Genomic DNA, 16,497 nt, shown 5'->3' on the forward strand with positions numbered 1-16,497 from the left:
ATGGAGAGCTCTCAGGAAGAAGTCGTGTATGGAAGCGATGCCGCGGAAACCACGAATGAGGAATCTACGGGAAATCAGGATGTAAGTTCACCTGATCGAGTCCCTCACGCGGGTATTGAGACCGCATCTCTCCCCAGTATGTCGGAGCCGCTCGCAAGCTGTTCGGACCTCTAGGAGCTCATGGTTGAAAACAGCTGACGTCTCGACACCGAGCGTCCTGACCGAGGCTCCATAAGGAACTAATGCTTGTGCTCGTAGCGCAATGAGCCCTTTCCGACGCTCAACCTGAAGCTTCACACGTCTCGAGGACGCAACATACGCTGCACTTGCGCGATGTCATGCCGGAGACGATTCCGAATTCCAGTGATTGCGCTTCCCCGAATACGAGGTTTCTTCCTCCGCAGGTCATGTCCGAAAAAGTGGGGACGTTGGCTCAAGATATCTATGCCGAGTTCCAACGGCTTATGGGACTGCACGGCCAGGATGTTGTAAAAAATTTGATGCCGCTCGTTGTGAATGTCCTGGAGAGTTTGGATCTGTCCAGCATTGAGAATCAAGAACATCAGGTTAGCGACAGCACTGCTCCCGGGGCTTCCTCGTTTCTCATGGAATATAGAATTCTTTCTTCGGTGATAAGTTACGGGAGAACATGGAAATCCCATTAGGTTGAATTGGAATTAGTCAAAGAAGACAACGAGCAATTGGCGACTCAGTACGAACGCGAAAAGTGTCTCCGGAAAGCGTCCGAACAAAAGCTCTTGGAGGTCGAATACACGTCCGAAGAAGACAGGAATGAGCTCCTGTCGAAGGTGAGTTTTCGATTTTCTAGCCGATTCCGGATCGACATCGCGAAAGAGATGTGAACGATTTTGTAGCCGCCCTGCGATCGGTCCTGGGAGAAAAGGCTTGAAGAGAATCCTGTACATATTTCCAACAGGTCGAGAGCCTCGCAAGTATTGTGAGGATGCTCGAGATGAAAGCGAAGAGCTCAGCAGACCACGCAGCCCGTCTTGAAGAGAAGGAGACTGAAATGAAGAAGGAGTACGCGAAACTCCATGATCGCTACACGGAGCTGTTCAAAACGCATTTCGACTACGTCGAGAAGACCAAGATACTATTCGGGGCGAGTCAAAATCAGAAACAAGCAACCACACCGGTGGAGGCCGCCAGGTTTGTGTCTTGAACCTCAACCGTTGGAACTGCGGAGGCTCAAGCTCCGGAACTGTGAACGATGGTACACGTATACTGCTGATCGCGTGGGAACTAAATCATCCCGAATCCGAAATTACAGCAGGTTAGCAGCAGTGACCGCCGACATCAGGTCTCCAGAGGAGCTACAGACTGGCTGGAAGCTCGAGCAGTTTTCCCCGGATAAAGACCTGTCGATGAGTGAAGCGCTCAGTCCGACCAGCAATTCGACTGTGGTGAGTACGAGCTCATTGACTAGCAGCAGCGAACTAGAATTGCTTAGCCTACGAAATTTGAACGAGAAGAAGCGATGCGAATTGTCACCAATTGACGCTCGGGGTGATCTTACGAATTTCAGGTGGAGCCCATGGTTGATAACACCAAAGTTCGTAGACCGAATACCCTCTATCAAGAGTGCAAGTTCACCGAAAACGAGGAGCGTGTCAAGGACGAGGATGCTTACGACGTCGGGGCAGGTGAGCGGTTATTCTATTTCTCTGTTCGAAAAACATTTTTGTACTATTGTCACGACTTCATCGATTGTCTCGTACAAACGCTGCGTATAGGAGGCATGGTGGATCCGGCTGAGTTTGCCTCATCAGGTGAGCCTGCTAGGATCGAACATTCCTTCCTTTCATCGGTCTTCTCTCCTAGAGAGGAATCGAGGTAGCGACACCGCATATCTTCGATCAGAAGCTCGAGTGATGAATTCCTTGATCGCTGATCGTACTCGAACCGGAGGCTGTGACCCCGCTGTCGTTACCAGGCGCTTTTTTTTTCCGTATCGTGCTGTTTTCGGTCGAGTTCAATGATGAACTCGATCCTCTCCTGGATCGCTCCAAGAAGGCCATCCTTCTCGCCTTAATCTCCAACATGAATTATTTATGATGATTAGGATGAGATGATGATTCTCGATGTCCGGCTTGCTTCCCGGGCCACGAACTCATTGAAAAATCTTACCTTCCCTGTTTCAGTCAGCGACAATTTGTTCGGAATGGGGAAAGAGGTCGAGAATATCATCTTGGAGAACATCGAGCTATTGGCCACGAAGTATGTCTCGTGGATCACGGAATTAAGGAAACGCAATCAAAGTATCTCTGGCCACCATCGGGTCTGACACATCCTCTCGGATTTTGGTTGAGTCAGAGTGTCTAATCAGAAGCCTCGAATTTTCCTCCCAGGAACGCCCTCAATATTGTCAAGGATGACTTGATAGCTCGCGTCGACCTTCTGACTTCTGAGAAAGAGATCGTCGAAAGCCAGCTCCACCAATCCGAGCTGCAACGGGAAGCCGGTAGAGAGAAGATCGAGATGTTGGAAGCAGAAATCAAGAAGCTCAAGGCGAGTTGTCCTCTCTTCCGGCTTTTGACTCGACCGCTTCCGACGGAAACTCAACTAATCGGCCTCCCTCCACAGGATAATATGGAACAGCTCCAGTCCGAAAGGGAACAGCAAGACAACGCTATTCCGCTGGCTCACAGGAAACGTTTCACTAGATTTGAAATGGCTAGGGTCATCATGGAGAAGAATCAATACAAAGATCGTTTGTTGGAGCTTCAAGAGGCTGTCAGATGGTCGGAGACCCTCCGAGCCACGAAACTCACAGAATCCTCTTTCGACAAACCCGGAGCTGGCGGAGGCGGTATTTTCAAATTGTGAGTCGATGATGTTGGGAGGTGATTCTAGAGTGGAATAGCCTGGGGCTTCAAACCTCTGGAAGCTAGGAGCGTGCAAAAAAAAGTAGAATCACGATATGAGTGTAGCCAGGTATGATTTTCCGATTCGTAACTGGAGAAACTTTATCCATGCTTCCATTCGGATCTTTAGCCCGAAGTAAGTGAAAAGCTATGAGCAGGAAGAGCTGTATCGAACGCGATTATCTATTGGAGACTTTCGTTCTTCCCCCGACTGTCGCTAACTGAGTATCGTCGGGAATCTGCGCTCGAAGAGATTCGAAGCATTTCGATTGATTCGACTATGGGCTTACAGCTTCAGCAACCTCTTTGCGTCAGACAAGAACAAAGTGCCGTCAACGTCATCGTCAGGTGTCGCCGGTGGAATCCAGAACGAGAAAGAGCCTCAGACCAAAGCCTCTCTACACAATATTCAGCTTCGCGATGGAATCTCCGAGAGGAAAGCCAAGGAACGCAGAGACCAGCTGAAGAAAGTCAAAGGTGAGGAGTCCTTCCTGGTGTGTACTGACTTGAATTCTTCCTCTCGGCCCACTCCCCGGAATTCAGCGCTTTCCATACCGAATATGCACTGCATTCCAGCTCACGTAGCAAAAGATGACATCGGACGCGTTCAAGCCTACGGTTGGTCTTTGCCAACCGCCAACGGTCAGAACTCGCTGCAGAGCGTTCCCGTGCCAGTATTCTGCCGACCCTTGGATCAGTCAGATCCGAATCCTCAGCTCAAGGTGCGTTGCTTCGACCCAGTTCATTCATTTCTTTGCTTTGGCCCAAGAAGAGGATCTTGCAATTCCGAAGGCGAATCCGTCGTTCAATTCTCGACTTCTCTCATGAAGGTTTGGTGCGCTTCGGGGGTTCACTTACCGCCCTACTCCTCAACACGGGAAATCAATGATCCGACGGCGGAGATGGCGATGTCCTCCCTGGTGTGGATTTGCTCCAACGTTCAGAATCGTTTCTCTCAGGTCGGTTCTGCTCGAGACTCGCCGCAGTTTTTCCTGCGTGGTACTCGGCTGATTTCGAAGTGTTGAGACAACTCTCTTTTCGATGTAGGTCTCTGTGATAGATGCCAACAATCCGGCGGAAGTTCTTGACACATTCAAGATCGGATCTAGTCTCATACTCTGCATTCAGAGTGTACCCGGAACGAAAAATGACGGTGAGCCTTACTCTTCTACGCGCAATCTGAAATTTTCGCGTCCATGACATCCCAAACGGAATGCGATCATTGTCTCAGAGCGTTTTCTTCGTCGTCGAATTAGATTTTGTGAGCGACGACGCGTACTTGGCGGCGTGCATCCGGGCCCTAAACCCGTCCGAGACCTCTTCTGGTATCGTCACAAAAGCCGAACCTGGGCTCAACGCTGTATCGGAAATGCTCCCGGAAGAGTTGAAGCCCGAAGACGAGCAAGCCGAAGGCTCGGCTGACGTATCTGCAGATGCAACGGAAAACGTCGAAACGCCAGAAAGTCAGGACACTGATGCTTCAGAGAAAATGTCCACGCAGCTGCCAACTATGTGGCTGGGTGCTCAGAACGGTCAGGTGTTCGTTCACAGCTCAAAAGCCGATTGGAGTTCGTGTATCATGAAGGTACCGTGTACTGGATGAATTATTCCCCTTGAATACATTCTTTTGAACAAAAACATCGGGATACGAATGTCTCACGTTCGTATTGAAATTGCGCTGCAGGTGCGGCTGTCGGACTCCGTCGTCGCGATCGCGCATCATCGCGGTCGGGTATTTTGTTCGTTAGCCAACGGTCGCATGGCGGTTTTCCATCGAGACCCGCAGACGAAGGAATTCTGCGGGAACAAATATCGCGAAATTGTGATCTCACCGAGTCCTGACAGCCATTCCATTCGATGTGTCGCCGTAGTCCTGGAGGAGTTCATCTGGTGCGGTTACAGGAATTGCATGGCTGTGATCAACGCTGAGACTCTCGAGGTCAGTGACATGACGGAAGCCACGGCTACCGATCGGAGTTCGGCAGAATTCCCATACCCCTGCGTAGGTTGATTCATATCTCATCCGAACGAAAAAAAAATTTCAGGTCCAGACGAAATTCAGCGTTCATCCTCGGAAGGAAAGTCAAGTTCGTCAGATGGCCACGGCAGGGGAAGGGGTTTGGATTACCATCCGAACTGACTCCACTTTCCGACTGTACCATGCAAAGACTCATCAACACCTCCAGGTTCGACGAGTCCCGAATCACTCACAAGTGGACCGTGATTTTCCGCAAAACGATTTCTTCTGCGGATACGAATTTCCCGCTCTGACCTGACAACTGACCATTGTTTCCAGGATGTCGACATCGAGCCTCTCATAAGCCGTATGATTGGTACAGGGAAGCTTGGATTCTCCTTCGTGCGCATCACCTGCATCGGCATAACATGCAATCGACTATGGATCGGTACGGGAAACGGAGTGATTCTGAGCCTTCCCTTGTTCTGCACGGGGCGAAACGCAGCCTTGGGATCGTCCCCGCAAGCGACTGTTCAAGCGAAAAAATCCAAGGAGGCCGACGATGGCGTGGCTGTTAATGAAACGACCGATCTTCCGCTATCGCCGGTTGTCGAACAGCCATTGCCCGCACCTCAGACGCCGCTTCCCGTGCCGGGATCCTGTGTTCGAATCGACGATCAAAACATACCATACTGCAACCTTAGCCAGGCTCAGCTCTCTTTCCATGGTCACAAGGACAGCGTCCGATTCATAATCGGAGTGCCTGGCACTGGGGGAATGATATCCACCACATCGCCGGTCGCCCAGACCGAGGGCGGAACAACCCCGCCGGCCAGGTGCATGTTCGTGCTTAGCGGTGGCGAAGGTTACGTGGATTTGCGGATCGGCGACGAGGCAAGCGCGAGTGAAACAACGCATATGACCGATAAATCCGACCTCAGTCACTTAATCGTTTGGGAAGTTGCTCTATAACTTTCAAAGAGTCAATCAGAGTCATTGAGAAGATAAGACTTCGCAGGAGCGGAAAATGCCCCGATGAGGCGATTCGGCGAGCACCGAGTCTGTTTGTTCGAGAGAGGATCCTGCGAAGGAGAAAAGATACATAATATAAAATATATTTATTACGGAGTAGGTTCAATCGAAATAGAGGAAAGCCCTCGCAGATTTTATCAAGCAGACGCACATGAAATCGTGGCGTCGATTGTGGATCAACCGAAAGACCTTTCCCCGAGAAGTCTGGTAGATGAACGGGAGCGAATATCGAATCCCTTTCCGGTGGTCCCGTGAAATTAACCTCCGTTTGTTCAATAGTTCCAATGTCGCGAAGTAGAAGCACGCGATAGAGAATGGCGTGTGGCATTTTTTCTGCTGGGTTCTTAACCTTGAAACTTCCCTTTCCGTACCGTGATCGATGCTGAGGCGAGACATGATAAATAAAAGCTTCCCACGGTAGATTTTGTGAAGGACTCCGGAATTTTTCACTCGCCAGTCCGACGAAGAAGACCAGTAGCGTCGGGGCGTAGAGTGTTGAGCAACTCAAGATAGTGAGAATTTGCACGTCGCGATCTTTTTCGAAGGAGAAAGGCTATAGGAAAGAGTTCGGCGAGAATGGAGCTGAGCACTTCGGGGGTTGCGGAAGTTTCGGGAACCCCGATAGAGGTGCGCAATCAAAGGCAGCTACAATACATCATGGCGAGCTTCCTTAAGGAAAACATGGGCGAGCGAAGATGCCACAGCTTCTCTGTTCTGGTCATTGAAGATAGATGGGCTATCGCGACCCTCGATCTCAGATTCTGGACACGATTTACCCGGCTCAAATGATGATGATTCAGGATATTATCTTGATTACGCGCTTATGTATTAGAGCAATGAGTACTACACACGCAGCTTCCACTTGCGGTTCCCAATAGCGATCCCGGGGGGAGCGACACGTCAGAATCGAGGAGATTCGCGACTGTCAGGCGATGCAAGAAATCCCCTCGAATCCGATGGCGCCTCCCTTCCCTTCGAGAGCTTATTTTGACAACATAGCAGACGCCACTGAAATCCTCCTGAGAGATGTCGAGAAGAAAGCCTAATCAGATCCTTCCGAAGGAACTTCTTCGAGATAGCTTGCTCTCTAAATCTCAGGTACAACAGAGGTCATTTCTACTGGAGGGACGGTTCGATGATGATGAGGGCCGGGATTGATCGCTCTGTTCACAATAACAACACCTCCCCCTCTCCCGAGATCTCCGGTGTTTTGGTGCGGTCAGATGTCGAAGAACTACTCCGATCTCCGATCATAGTGTGAACATTTCAAAAGAATTCTCGTACGAATCCACGTGAGGCTTATCTGAAAAGAAGTGAGTCCAATTTCTGTCTGAGTGTGCACTCAGAGGAATCGGTGGAAGGTGACTCCTCACGATGCCCAACCGTTCGGATGGTTAATCACTTCACGTATTTGTGTTTTGTGTTGCCGGAATGCATATATTGGTATTTATATAGGGGAGTGCTGTATGCTTCATCGCTCCGCGGGCCACGGAAGCCTCAAGGGGGGAGTAAGGATAGGGCGTAGGAAGGATCTTGAACGGATCGAAGCGCCGTCCGGAGCCCTCGAACAGGACCGATAGGCTCCTCGAGGGGACTATGCAGCACCGGGACGAAGATTCATTTCATGGCGCGAGACCTGCGAAGCCGGTAGGTTCGTTCGCGGTCATTTATTCTCTCAAGTTGCATTGTATAGATTCTGGATGAATTGGAGTGATGCAGAAATTCCAGAGCTATTTTTTGCCGCAGAGGAGGCTCAGCAGATCTCAGCTCGAAACTATGGGGAGGGACACCGTCATCGATTTGTATTTCGAAAGCGATGAGTATATCAGACACATGGAGTCGTCCGTATCGCATAGCATCTCTAACGAAGAGAGACAGAAGCTGAAACAGCAAATCACCGACGTATGTTGTCACCTTTCTGCGCCTGTCGTCGCGAGTCATGACTCAATAGCTGGGATGAAATTCTAATTCCTAGGTTTTTCCTTCAGCTGACTCAGCGGGAGAATTTGCTGGTGTTGAAGATGACTCTGAAAGAGCAGCAAGTCCGAGAGCTTCAGTGCGAGGCAGACACTCTGAGGAAAAGGGTGATCCCTCAGAACAGCACCCGTCTCAGAGCGAACTTGATGGATCCCACCGTCGATCTGCTCTTCAAGAAGATGAAGAAAGGTGAGTCTCGTCCGGGACGCCGACCTGATCTCAATCCTGACTAAATACTCTTTCGGATTCCAATCTTCGATGCCTGAATCCCTAAGAATTGTTCTCGCACTTCTAGAACTCGATCAGACGAATAAGAAACTGAAGGAGACGCAGGAAGAACTCTCTGCTTGGAAGTTTACGCCCGAATCGTTAGTAGATCATGGAGCTCCCTCTCCGCCCTTCCTTCCCAGTTTTCCCGGATCATCCAATCAGAGACCGATCAGCTTCCCGGCTGGGTCCTCGAAGACGTTTTCCAGATCAAAAACTTAATTTCCTTGCAGGAACGCCGGTAAGCGTTTGATGGCCCAGTGTCGCCAGTTGTACCAAGAGAACGAAGAACTTGGCAAAAGGGTGGCGTCCGGCAAAGTCGCAAAACTCGAGGGTGATCTTGCTCTGTATCGTAGTTTCGCTCAAGAAATGAAGCAAAACCAGAAAGAGCAAGACGAATTGCTTTTAGAACTAGATGAAGAGGTCGAGGGGATGCAGAGCACCATTTACCTCCTGGAACAACAGCTGAGTGAAGCCAAGGAGCTCATAAAGAATCTTAACGAAGGCACCGACCCGGCTATCGCTAGCAAGGGAGGCGACGTGCAGCCTTCAACCGAACAAAGTTTCCCCTCTGCATCCTCCGTCGCCCACTCGGTCACTAACGGCATAGAACTGCACGAACAGGTAATGATTGAATTTTATGATGTTCCCGCTTGTACTCGAGACATGAGCGGAAGCAATGAAGCGACTCTCGCATCTGAGTCGAAAGGTTCGAGAGGAAGGCTCACGCGGATTGCGAATCGCGATCATTATTCAAGTTTCACAAGGCACTGTGATCCGCGATGGCGTCGTTTGCAAATGAGGTTGACGCGGTGAATGGAAACGTAGGATAGTATCAAGATATAATCTCCTCCACTCTCGTCCTCAGCGCGAATCACAATCGAGGGAGCAAGGCCCGGACAGTCCGAAGAAAGCAAAGATTGTCAGCGAGAGGCACTCCTCAAACGAGTCCGACACCGCTCAGAACACGACTCACACAGAACAGCAAGCGGCGATTCGATGCGACGAGAATCAACCGGAGGATCGAGACGAGAGTCAGATGTCCGAAGTTCCCGAGGTTGGCAGTGACCACGATGACTCAGGCGATCGATTGCTTACCCATTCACCTCCAGAATTCGATTGTTCGGAGATATTGCCATAACTCCTTGTAATATTGTCATTCCAGCCCCCTGTGTTCGAGGATAAGGATTCTGTCGTTCTTTCGGAATCTTGAGGTGGGCATCGCGAGGGGCAAAGAGTCGAGGGCACGAGTCAGCGAATTTCGCTCCCTACATTCGTGTACAAAAAACACCGTTCTCCCAAAGGAGCGATTCATGTCGGTTGTGTGGTTCATTGTATAACTTCATTAGCTCACTGCGGGGTCCGCGTTGTGGCTTGAAATGCTCTCTGAGCGAGACGATGGATCGTCGATGGCAGGCTCCCGTAGAGTTGATAACATTTATAGGAGCTATGATATTTAATTCAGAGAATCGGAATAAACGAATCTGATCTTCTTTCGATGGATCGTCTTCTCGGTGCTTCAGATTCTCCCTGGGTGGGTTGTGTCTTGGGGAATTCAAAGAATCATTGACTCTGCTGTGAATCTTTTTATCATTCCTTTAAGAGATATGATACAGTGAATGATTTCAGCTAGCTCAGAAGGCGCCTAGAGTCAGTTTTCAGCGTCATTCTCGTTTGACTGATCCGTTCCCTTCTCCTGATCCGATGGCTCCTCACCACTGCTGATGTTGTTCTCTCCTTCTTTAATGGCCTCGTCGATTTCCTGGGGCTTCGAGGAATTTGTGGGATCCTCTGAGCCCGTCGCTTTCGAAATTTCCGCTGCGGGTATTTCTGCGGCAACCTCTTCAGGAGAATCGTCTTCCGTGGTTGCTTTCTACAAAGAGTGGAATAACAATCAAATTCAAGAGCTTCCCCCCGATCAAGCAATGCTTTTCGCTTCTGATGAACGAGCTTCCGCGGTCCATACCTCTTCTGCAGACGGGATGTTCGGGGTGGAGATCTTGAGCGCTGATGGCCCGCCACTCACTCTTGAATTTGACCAATATTGATGCCCCCGCGAGGTGGACGGTGTATCTATTTCCATGGTCGAGATCTCATCGTCATCTTGACCTCCAGACGGTGCCGGCTCCCCTCGGAGGTCAGCTATGGCTTTATTCGACTCCTTCAGCTGTTTCTGTAGGCTACACACGATGCCCTGCATGTTTTCCAGCTGGAAAGGGGCGGTCCGAGTCAATCGAAAAGCCATTTGGAGGTCGCTTTTTGCTTATGTAGTGCCGAGCGAGCTTCATGTGACTCACCTCGCTATCAAGTTCAACTAGCATGGCATCCTGCTGCGTCTGACTGTTCTTCATATCTTTGGCGAAGGAACGATGTAGGGCGAGATCGCCTTCCAGTTTCGCGATTTTGCCCGAAGACACCGACTCCCTGAGATCCTCGTTCTCCTGATGTAATTGGCGGCATTTCGAAAGCAGTCGTTTACCGGTGTGCCTGGGAATTTCGAAAATTCGCTTATGGTAGATCAAGCGAGGATTCCTGCACTCTCTGAACCGGGGATGGTGGTCATTCGGGTACTCACGAATCCGGAGTGAACTTATAGGAAGATATTTCATTTTGTGTTTCTTCGAGCTTCTTTTTCGATTCTTCTAGCTCTGAAAACAAGCGTTTGTCACCATCTGGCGCCAAGTCTCGATTTTCTCTCCAATCTTCGACCCATATAGGATCCAAACAACTCCGAAACAAACCTTTCTTCATCTTTAGAAACAGGATGTGCACCGATGGGTCCACGAGGGTCGCCCTGAGTTGAGCACTGTTTTGAGGGATGAGCCTCCGTTTCAGCGTATCGATTTCGCACTCGATGTCACGGATTTGCTGCTCCTTCATGGCCATTTTCAAGACCAACAGATTCTCCCGTCGATTGAGCTTGGATATCAGAAGTGTGTATCAATTTGTTGAATGGGACCACGGCGCTCCGGCGACATTACATCCTCGGAATTCAGTCATCAGTCAATGAATGCACACTTCGGCTCTCTTAGATCATTGAACCAGCGCAATATGACAACTTACATCTAGAATCCTGTTCTTCAACTGTTGCCTCTCCTCGTTCGATATCTTGTTCGACATCGACGATTCCAGATGTCTTATGTACTCATCGCTTTCGAAGTACAGTTCGATGATCGTATCTCGACTCATGGATTCCAGTTGCGATCTGCTCAGGCGTCTCTGCGAAGACAAGATGATCTACACTCGTCAGGAGCAATCTCCGGAAAGACATGGGAACTCCTTCGATTGGATTGCAACACTCGATTCAAAAGATCTTCGCAGGTTCGAATGGACGGATATTACTTACCGGTTTCGATGCGTGTGCGCCTTGTGGAGAGTCGTCGTCCCGGCTCTGCATTTCGCCCGCGGGCGTTCTCGTCAACATGAATTTCTTCATCGGATGTTTTATCAGCGCCGTTCCTCAAAAACTTCCCTCCTCGCTCCTAAACTTTGTTTCTCCGACGTTCGAAGCTCATAGGACACCGGTGTCTCCGCTCCGATCTCTGCACTGACTCGGGAGATGACAATTCTTCGACCCCGGTTCAATAAGTGAATACCCTCAACTCAGTGAATTGGAGGCTCGACAAGTCTTCAGGAATCTCAGGGGTCTCGAACATCGCGCTCCGATTTTTCGCATTAGCACCACTTCTCCGCCTCCGGATCAGCTTGTTGAAATTCGAGTTTACAGCAGATGATGACTGTGATCCCGCTCGGAAGCGACCAATCATCATCTCTCCTTTGCCGGGCCGTCGTCGCTGAAGCAGGAACTATCGAAACTTCTGCCGCTGCTTGTATTCTCTGTGGAGGGTTGAATTTCTCGGCAGGCCCCCTCTGATAGGAATGTTGAGGAGATAAGTCATGAATAAGTTCATCGACGGTACCGGCTCCGACGTTGGAAATTATTGCGCCAGGAGAGAGCGGCGTCCTCGATTCCTCAAGTGGCGCAATTAGCCGCCGAAATTCCATCCCAGCCCGGACGTTCCGCGAGACTCATCAGTGGTGGAAGAGTTTGGTCACAAGGGCTGCTTTGACGAACGGTGCCAGGAACGCCAAGAAATATCATTCTTCTGTGTATCAGATCTTTCGAAATTCGACGGACCCAAGCGGATCCCGGTCATTTCACGATCTCCTGCAGAGACACACTCATCGAGGGGGTCATATATACAATTTATTTCACACACAATTCTTACATCTCTTCACCAGTCTTTCGCGTTGCTGGCCAAGAAGTCTTTTCTCCCGACCGCGGACGCTTGCTTGTTCTGAATAGCTTCTAGTTTGGGACAGTCCGTTATCCTGTGACCCAAACCAGCACAATAACTACAGCCTCTCTCGTCGCCCAGAGATAGATATCTCTCAGTGTCCGACTCCAGTTGAGCGAGGAAATCGGGCAGTTTCTGTTTCGCTTCCAGGAGAAGGTGCTTCAGATCGAGGAGGACTGGCAGTTCTACGCTCCGATTGATGAAGGTCGTTGCGAGACCTTTCTGACTTGATCGACCGGTACGACCGATCCTGTGGACGTAATTCTCGATATCATCCGGCATGTCGAAATTAATGACATGTTGGATGTCTTTGAAGTCTAAACCCTTGGACGCGACGTCTGTGGCCACTAGAACATCTTTCTTTCCTGCGCGGAAAGCCTCTACAGCTTTGCTCCTCTCCTCCTGATCTTTACCGCCGTGGATCGCGACAGCGATGACGCCTCTCTCCAGGAGATATTCGTGTATCGCGTCGACATCTTGTTTTTTCTCAGCGAAAATTAGCGCGGGTGGCGGAGTTTTCTGCAGGGAGTCTAGTATGTAGGCGAACTTCGCCTCCTGTTTCACGTATTCCACTTCTTGGGTGACGTTCATCGAGGCCGCTCCCGCTCGTCCGACGTTCACTGTGACGGGCTTCACAAGTGCCGATCTAGCGAAGTTTTGGATTTTTTTCGGCATTGTCGCCGAAAATAGCAGGGTCTGGCGTTGGCCACTGAAATACGAGAATATTGTTCGGACGTCCTCCTCGAAGCCCATGTCGATCATCCGGTCGGCTTCGTCCAAACATAGATAGCGGCATATGTCCAGCGTGACTTGTTTCTTGTTTAGCATATCCATCAGTCTCCCGGGAGTGGCGATCATGATGTGCACTCCTCTACGAACAGTCTCCAGCTGATCCTTCAGAGCCGTACCTCCGATGCACAAGCATGAGCGTAATTTCGGGAAGCGATTAGGCTCGCGGCCCAATTGGTTGATGAAATGCTCCACGATATCGTGGGTCTGCTTAGCGAGCTCGCGCGACGGGCATACGATCAGGCCGTAGGGGCCCTCTTTTGTACCGAATGGAATTTTCCTCTCCTGCTCGACACAGAACATGATGAGCGGCAGGACGAATACGAGCGTCTTCCCAGATCCGGTGAAAGCGATGCCGATAATATCACGTCCAGAGAGAACTGCAGGCAAGCCCTGGGGTACCGGAAGAAAAATTGTTAGTACATAAGCGGGACCAGAGGCAAAAAGGGCGGCGGATCATCGGGCGCCGAATAGAAAGTCTGCGAGGGTAGCTCTAGCTCGGGGGAATCTCAAAATACAAACCTGTATTTGAATGGGAGACGGCTTGACGATGTCTCGTTTCTTCAAAGCTGAACGGATAATTCGCGGGAACTTCATTTCCTTGAAAGTGCGGATCGGAGGCGGTATGTCTTCGCCTGGAAGAAGGATGAAAGATTCTTGGAATAAGGATCCTTGTTCGACGACTTCGATGACTCGTCAGCTCCGAAAAGCTCGGACAGCATCGGACGCCGACAGCGTTCTTGTCGCAAGGGTGGAACTTACCCTCGACAAGGATTCGATACTTTTCTCGGATCTTATCGCATTTCTTCTCGTCCCAATCGCAGATGTAAGAAGGCGGTTTCCAGGATGTTCGTATGGATTCCGTGTACTGAACTCCCTTTGCCAACTCAGCAACACCCATAAGCGCGCGCTTCTCCGCGACAGCGTCAAGGATGTTCTCCTCTTCTTTCAGCTGCCTCTCCATTGCGCTCTCTTTCCGGAGCTCTGCTTTTTTCTTCAGCTCCTGCGCCTGATCCAGCAAACTCACGTTCGGCCGGTGGGGTATAGGTCCGAGCTCGTTCTGAAAAGGCGTGAAACAAAGTGAAATCGATTCAAGCGCACCCTCGGACTCCAACAATTATCGTCCTTGCCAATTAATCGGACTCCGGGCCTCCCTGCAGAGCTTGTCAATCAGACTCCTGAATATGGGAGGAGAACTTCCTCCGATGCACCTCCTCTCAGAAATGTCTCGGATCACCAGGACTTACCGAGACTTCATCTTCCTCGCTTTCCTTCCTCGCAGCCGTCTGATCCTTCTTGACACCCAACCGTGCAAGCTTCTCTAGACGTCGGTGTTTGAGAGGAACGTAGGGCTGATAATTCTCGTCCTCACCCGAGCTTTTCTCCCCGTCGTCTCGATGATTTCGTTTTTCACCCGTCATGTCAGCTGAGTCTGAAAGTTCCTGCCGCTTGTTCCGTGCCGACGAGGAAGCTATCAGTTGGAGCCTATTCGACCCCGAATCGGCACCTCTTGTAGAGCTATTTGACGAGAACCGTTCACTGGAGTTTCGGATCAAACGAAAGTTCGGGCTATGCTCTTGAATCGCCGGCTTCACCACACTCAGCCGGAATTCGGGCCACAAGGTAGAATTCAAGATGGCGGCACTCCGAGCGCGCGCTCTCTCCAAGACTCAGCTGGTTTAGTTAGCGTGGTGACCCGCCATCTTGAAACCGACCTAATGGCCGGCTTGTCGGGCGGCTGTCGGACTGTCGGAGCTCCTTTGAGGAGGGACGAGCGTTGGTGGCGAGGAAGGGCGCGCGATTTGAAACTGCGACTGATAGCTGTGCAAAAAAAATATATTTCTGCGGGTGAGGGCGCCGCGACTCTGAACTTAGGACCCTGATTCCAGTTGAACCGAATATTTCGAATAAATACGAGATCTTCCGGATAACGTGACACGGTTCGCGCGAAATGATTAGCAGTTCTTGCCTTCTCTATCTGACTCGCGTCATTTTCTATCCGCCAATTTCACAATCCTTATCGTCAGTCCCGCCTACAATCAGAGCCTCCCCGCTCGTAATCCCGCTGAATTTCATTCAAGGAGTCATTTTCTGACGGGTTTGATTGGGGTCTCGATTTGGTGATGAATTAGTGCTCCGAGAGAAAATTCTGAGAGACCCTCGCCTTCTGCCGGCCAATCTCGGGGCACCGCCGCCGGATTGACGTAAAACCCTCTTTATCCGGAAAATGCGGCCGAGAGAGTCTCAACTCTTCCTGTGCTGTAGATACTTCCTATCGGGCTGTCGTTCCTCAACTGATTCTCGGAGAGGCGTACGCCCTTCTCGAATCCTGACTCCCGAACTAGGCCGAATGAGATCTGCCGGGTGACGACGAGGATCGGGAGCAGATTTGCGGCCGCTCTCGTCAGCGTCGTCAATTGACGAGCCCGAAGCCTCGGCACGATCCTCCGGAGCCCGATCGTCCGCATTGGAACTCGAGCCCCAGCGTCCAAGAGCCATCCCGTCCTGCTCGTATGATTCTTCCAGATTCGGCACCATGCCGGCAATCGAATCAGTTCTGATATCCGAGCGGAGACTCGCGAAGATCTCTCCGAGAGAATTAAATTAAAGGGGAGAATTCGGTACCTCTCCAGAACAGTGCCGAGATTTTGACGTCGATGCGATCATATCGGTCACGTCGTCAAGGCACGCACCGCAAATAATCTCGGAAACGTATCCGATTCCATCTCCGGAGCCTTTCCCGGCTCCTACGGAGCTTGACTTCGGCACCATGCTGGACAATTTTGGCTCCGTCACGTGTCCGCCCAATTCTATATAAAAGTTTCGTCTCGAGGGCTTTTCATCATTACACAACAACTGAGGGGTTGACGTATCTTTCAGGAAAGAGTGCTCGCGAGAGGATTCTGAGACTTGTTCTCGACCAAAACACGATATGGGACTATCTTCCAGGGCGAGATCAGTTGAATCGCGATTGAGTCCAGAAAGTCGATGTCTCTTGCAACTCGGAGAGAGACAAGGGGGCTGGGGCTGGGGGGAAGTGGACGCCGAAAAATATCAGTCTAACGTTCGACCTTCACGGAGCCGGCTCCGGGAGATTTCAGCACCTTGAGTCTAACGTTGGGAAATCGAGACCTCTTCTTCCTTCCTCTCTGGGAAAGTCTGCTGGCTCCAGTTCTCTTGTCAGAACACCACGTCTCTGAGGGAAAGGATGACGTCGGACCGTGTCAGAGAGAGAAGAATAGCTCTTTCGCTTCACACACTAATTCTGCAGGCAGACAAACGGAAACGCAGG

At 50.6% G+C, this 16,497-nt stretch overlaps 3 protein-coding genes across 3 annotated transcripts; 1 reads left to right on the forward strand and 2 right to left on the reverse strand.

Annotated features, from left to right (window-relative positions):
• On the forward strand, positions 1 to 9,559 carry syd (JNK-interacting protein syd). The gene is made up of 25 exons (XM_029113368.1): positions 1 to 81; positions 405 to 566; positions 666 to 809; positions 938 to 1,170; positions 1,292 to 1,424; positions 1,547 to 1,664; positions 1,755 to 1,790; positions 2,163 to 2,238; positions 2,370 to 2,529; positions 2,605 to 2,843; positions 3,016 to 3,021; positions 3,178 to 3,362; positions 3,462 to 3,607; positions 3,716 to 3,844; positions 3,933 to 4,038; positions 4,142 to 4,470; positions 4,570 to 4,824; positions 4,931 to 5,071; positions 5,182 to 5,793; positions 7,621 to 7,776; positions 7,863 to 8,040; positions 8,147 to 8,219; positions 8,352 to 8,742; positions 8,987 to 9,175; positions 9,284 to 9,559. The coding sequence occupies exons 1-25, from the start codon at positions 1 to 3 to the stop codon at positions 9,329 to 9,331; spliced, it is 4,326 nt and encodes a 1,441-aa protein (XP_028969201.1). The 3' UTR covers positions 9,332 to 9,559.
• Positions 9,560 to 9,696: 137 nt separating this feature from the next.
• fl(2)d (Pre-mRNA-splicing regulator female-lethal(2)D) lies at positions 9,697 to 11,515 on the reverse strand. The gene is made up of 7 exons (XM_003739745.1): positions 11,465 to 11,515; positions 11,182 to 11,337; positions 10,860 to 11,037; positions 10,694 to 10,766; positions 10,416 to 10,605; positions 10,085 to 10,327; positions 9,697 to 9,991 (listed from the first exon to the last, which is right to left on the reverse strand). Exons 1-7 carry the CDS (start codon positions 11,513 to 11,515, stop codon positions 9,770 to 9,772), a joined length of 1,113 nt encoding a protein of 370 aa, XP_003739793.1. The 3' UTR covers positions 9,697 to 9,769.
• An 838-nt stretch (positions 11,516 to 12,353) lies between these two features.
• On the reverse strand, positions 12,354 to 14,839 carry abs (ATP-dependent RNA helicase abstrakt). The gene is made up of 4 exons (XM_003739683.1): positions 14,453 to 14,839; positions 13,968 to 14,265; positions 13,728 to 13,840; positions 12,354 to 13,598 (listed from the first exon to the last, which is right to left on the reverse strand). The coding sequence occupies exons 1-4, from the start codon at positions 14,624 to 14,626 to the stop codon at positions 12,354 to 12,356; spliced, it is 1,830 nt and encodes a 609-aa protein (XP_003739731.1). The 5' UTR covers positions 14,627 to 14,839.
• Between the last annotated feature and the right edge of the window lie 1,658 nt (positions 14,840 to 16,497).

This window comes from Galendromus occidentalis, unplaced genomic scaffold (assembly GCF_000255335.2).
Source record: "Galendromus occidentalis unplaced genomic scaffold, Mocc_1.1 scf7180000076583, whole genome shotgun sequence".
NCBI classification, from domain to species: Eukaryota; Metazoa; Arthropoda; class Arachnida; order Mesostigmata; family Phytoseiidae; genus Galendromus; species Galendromus occidentalis.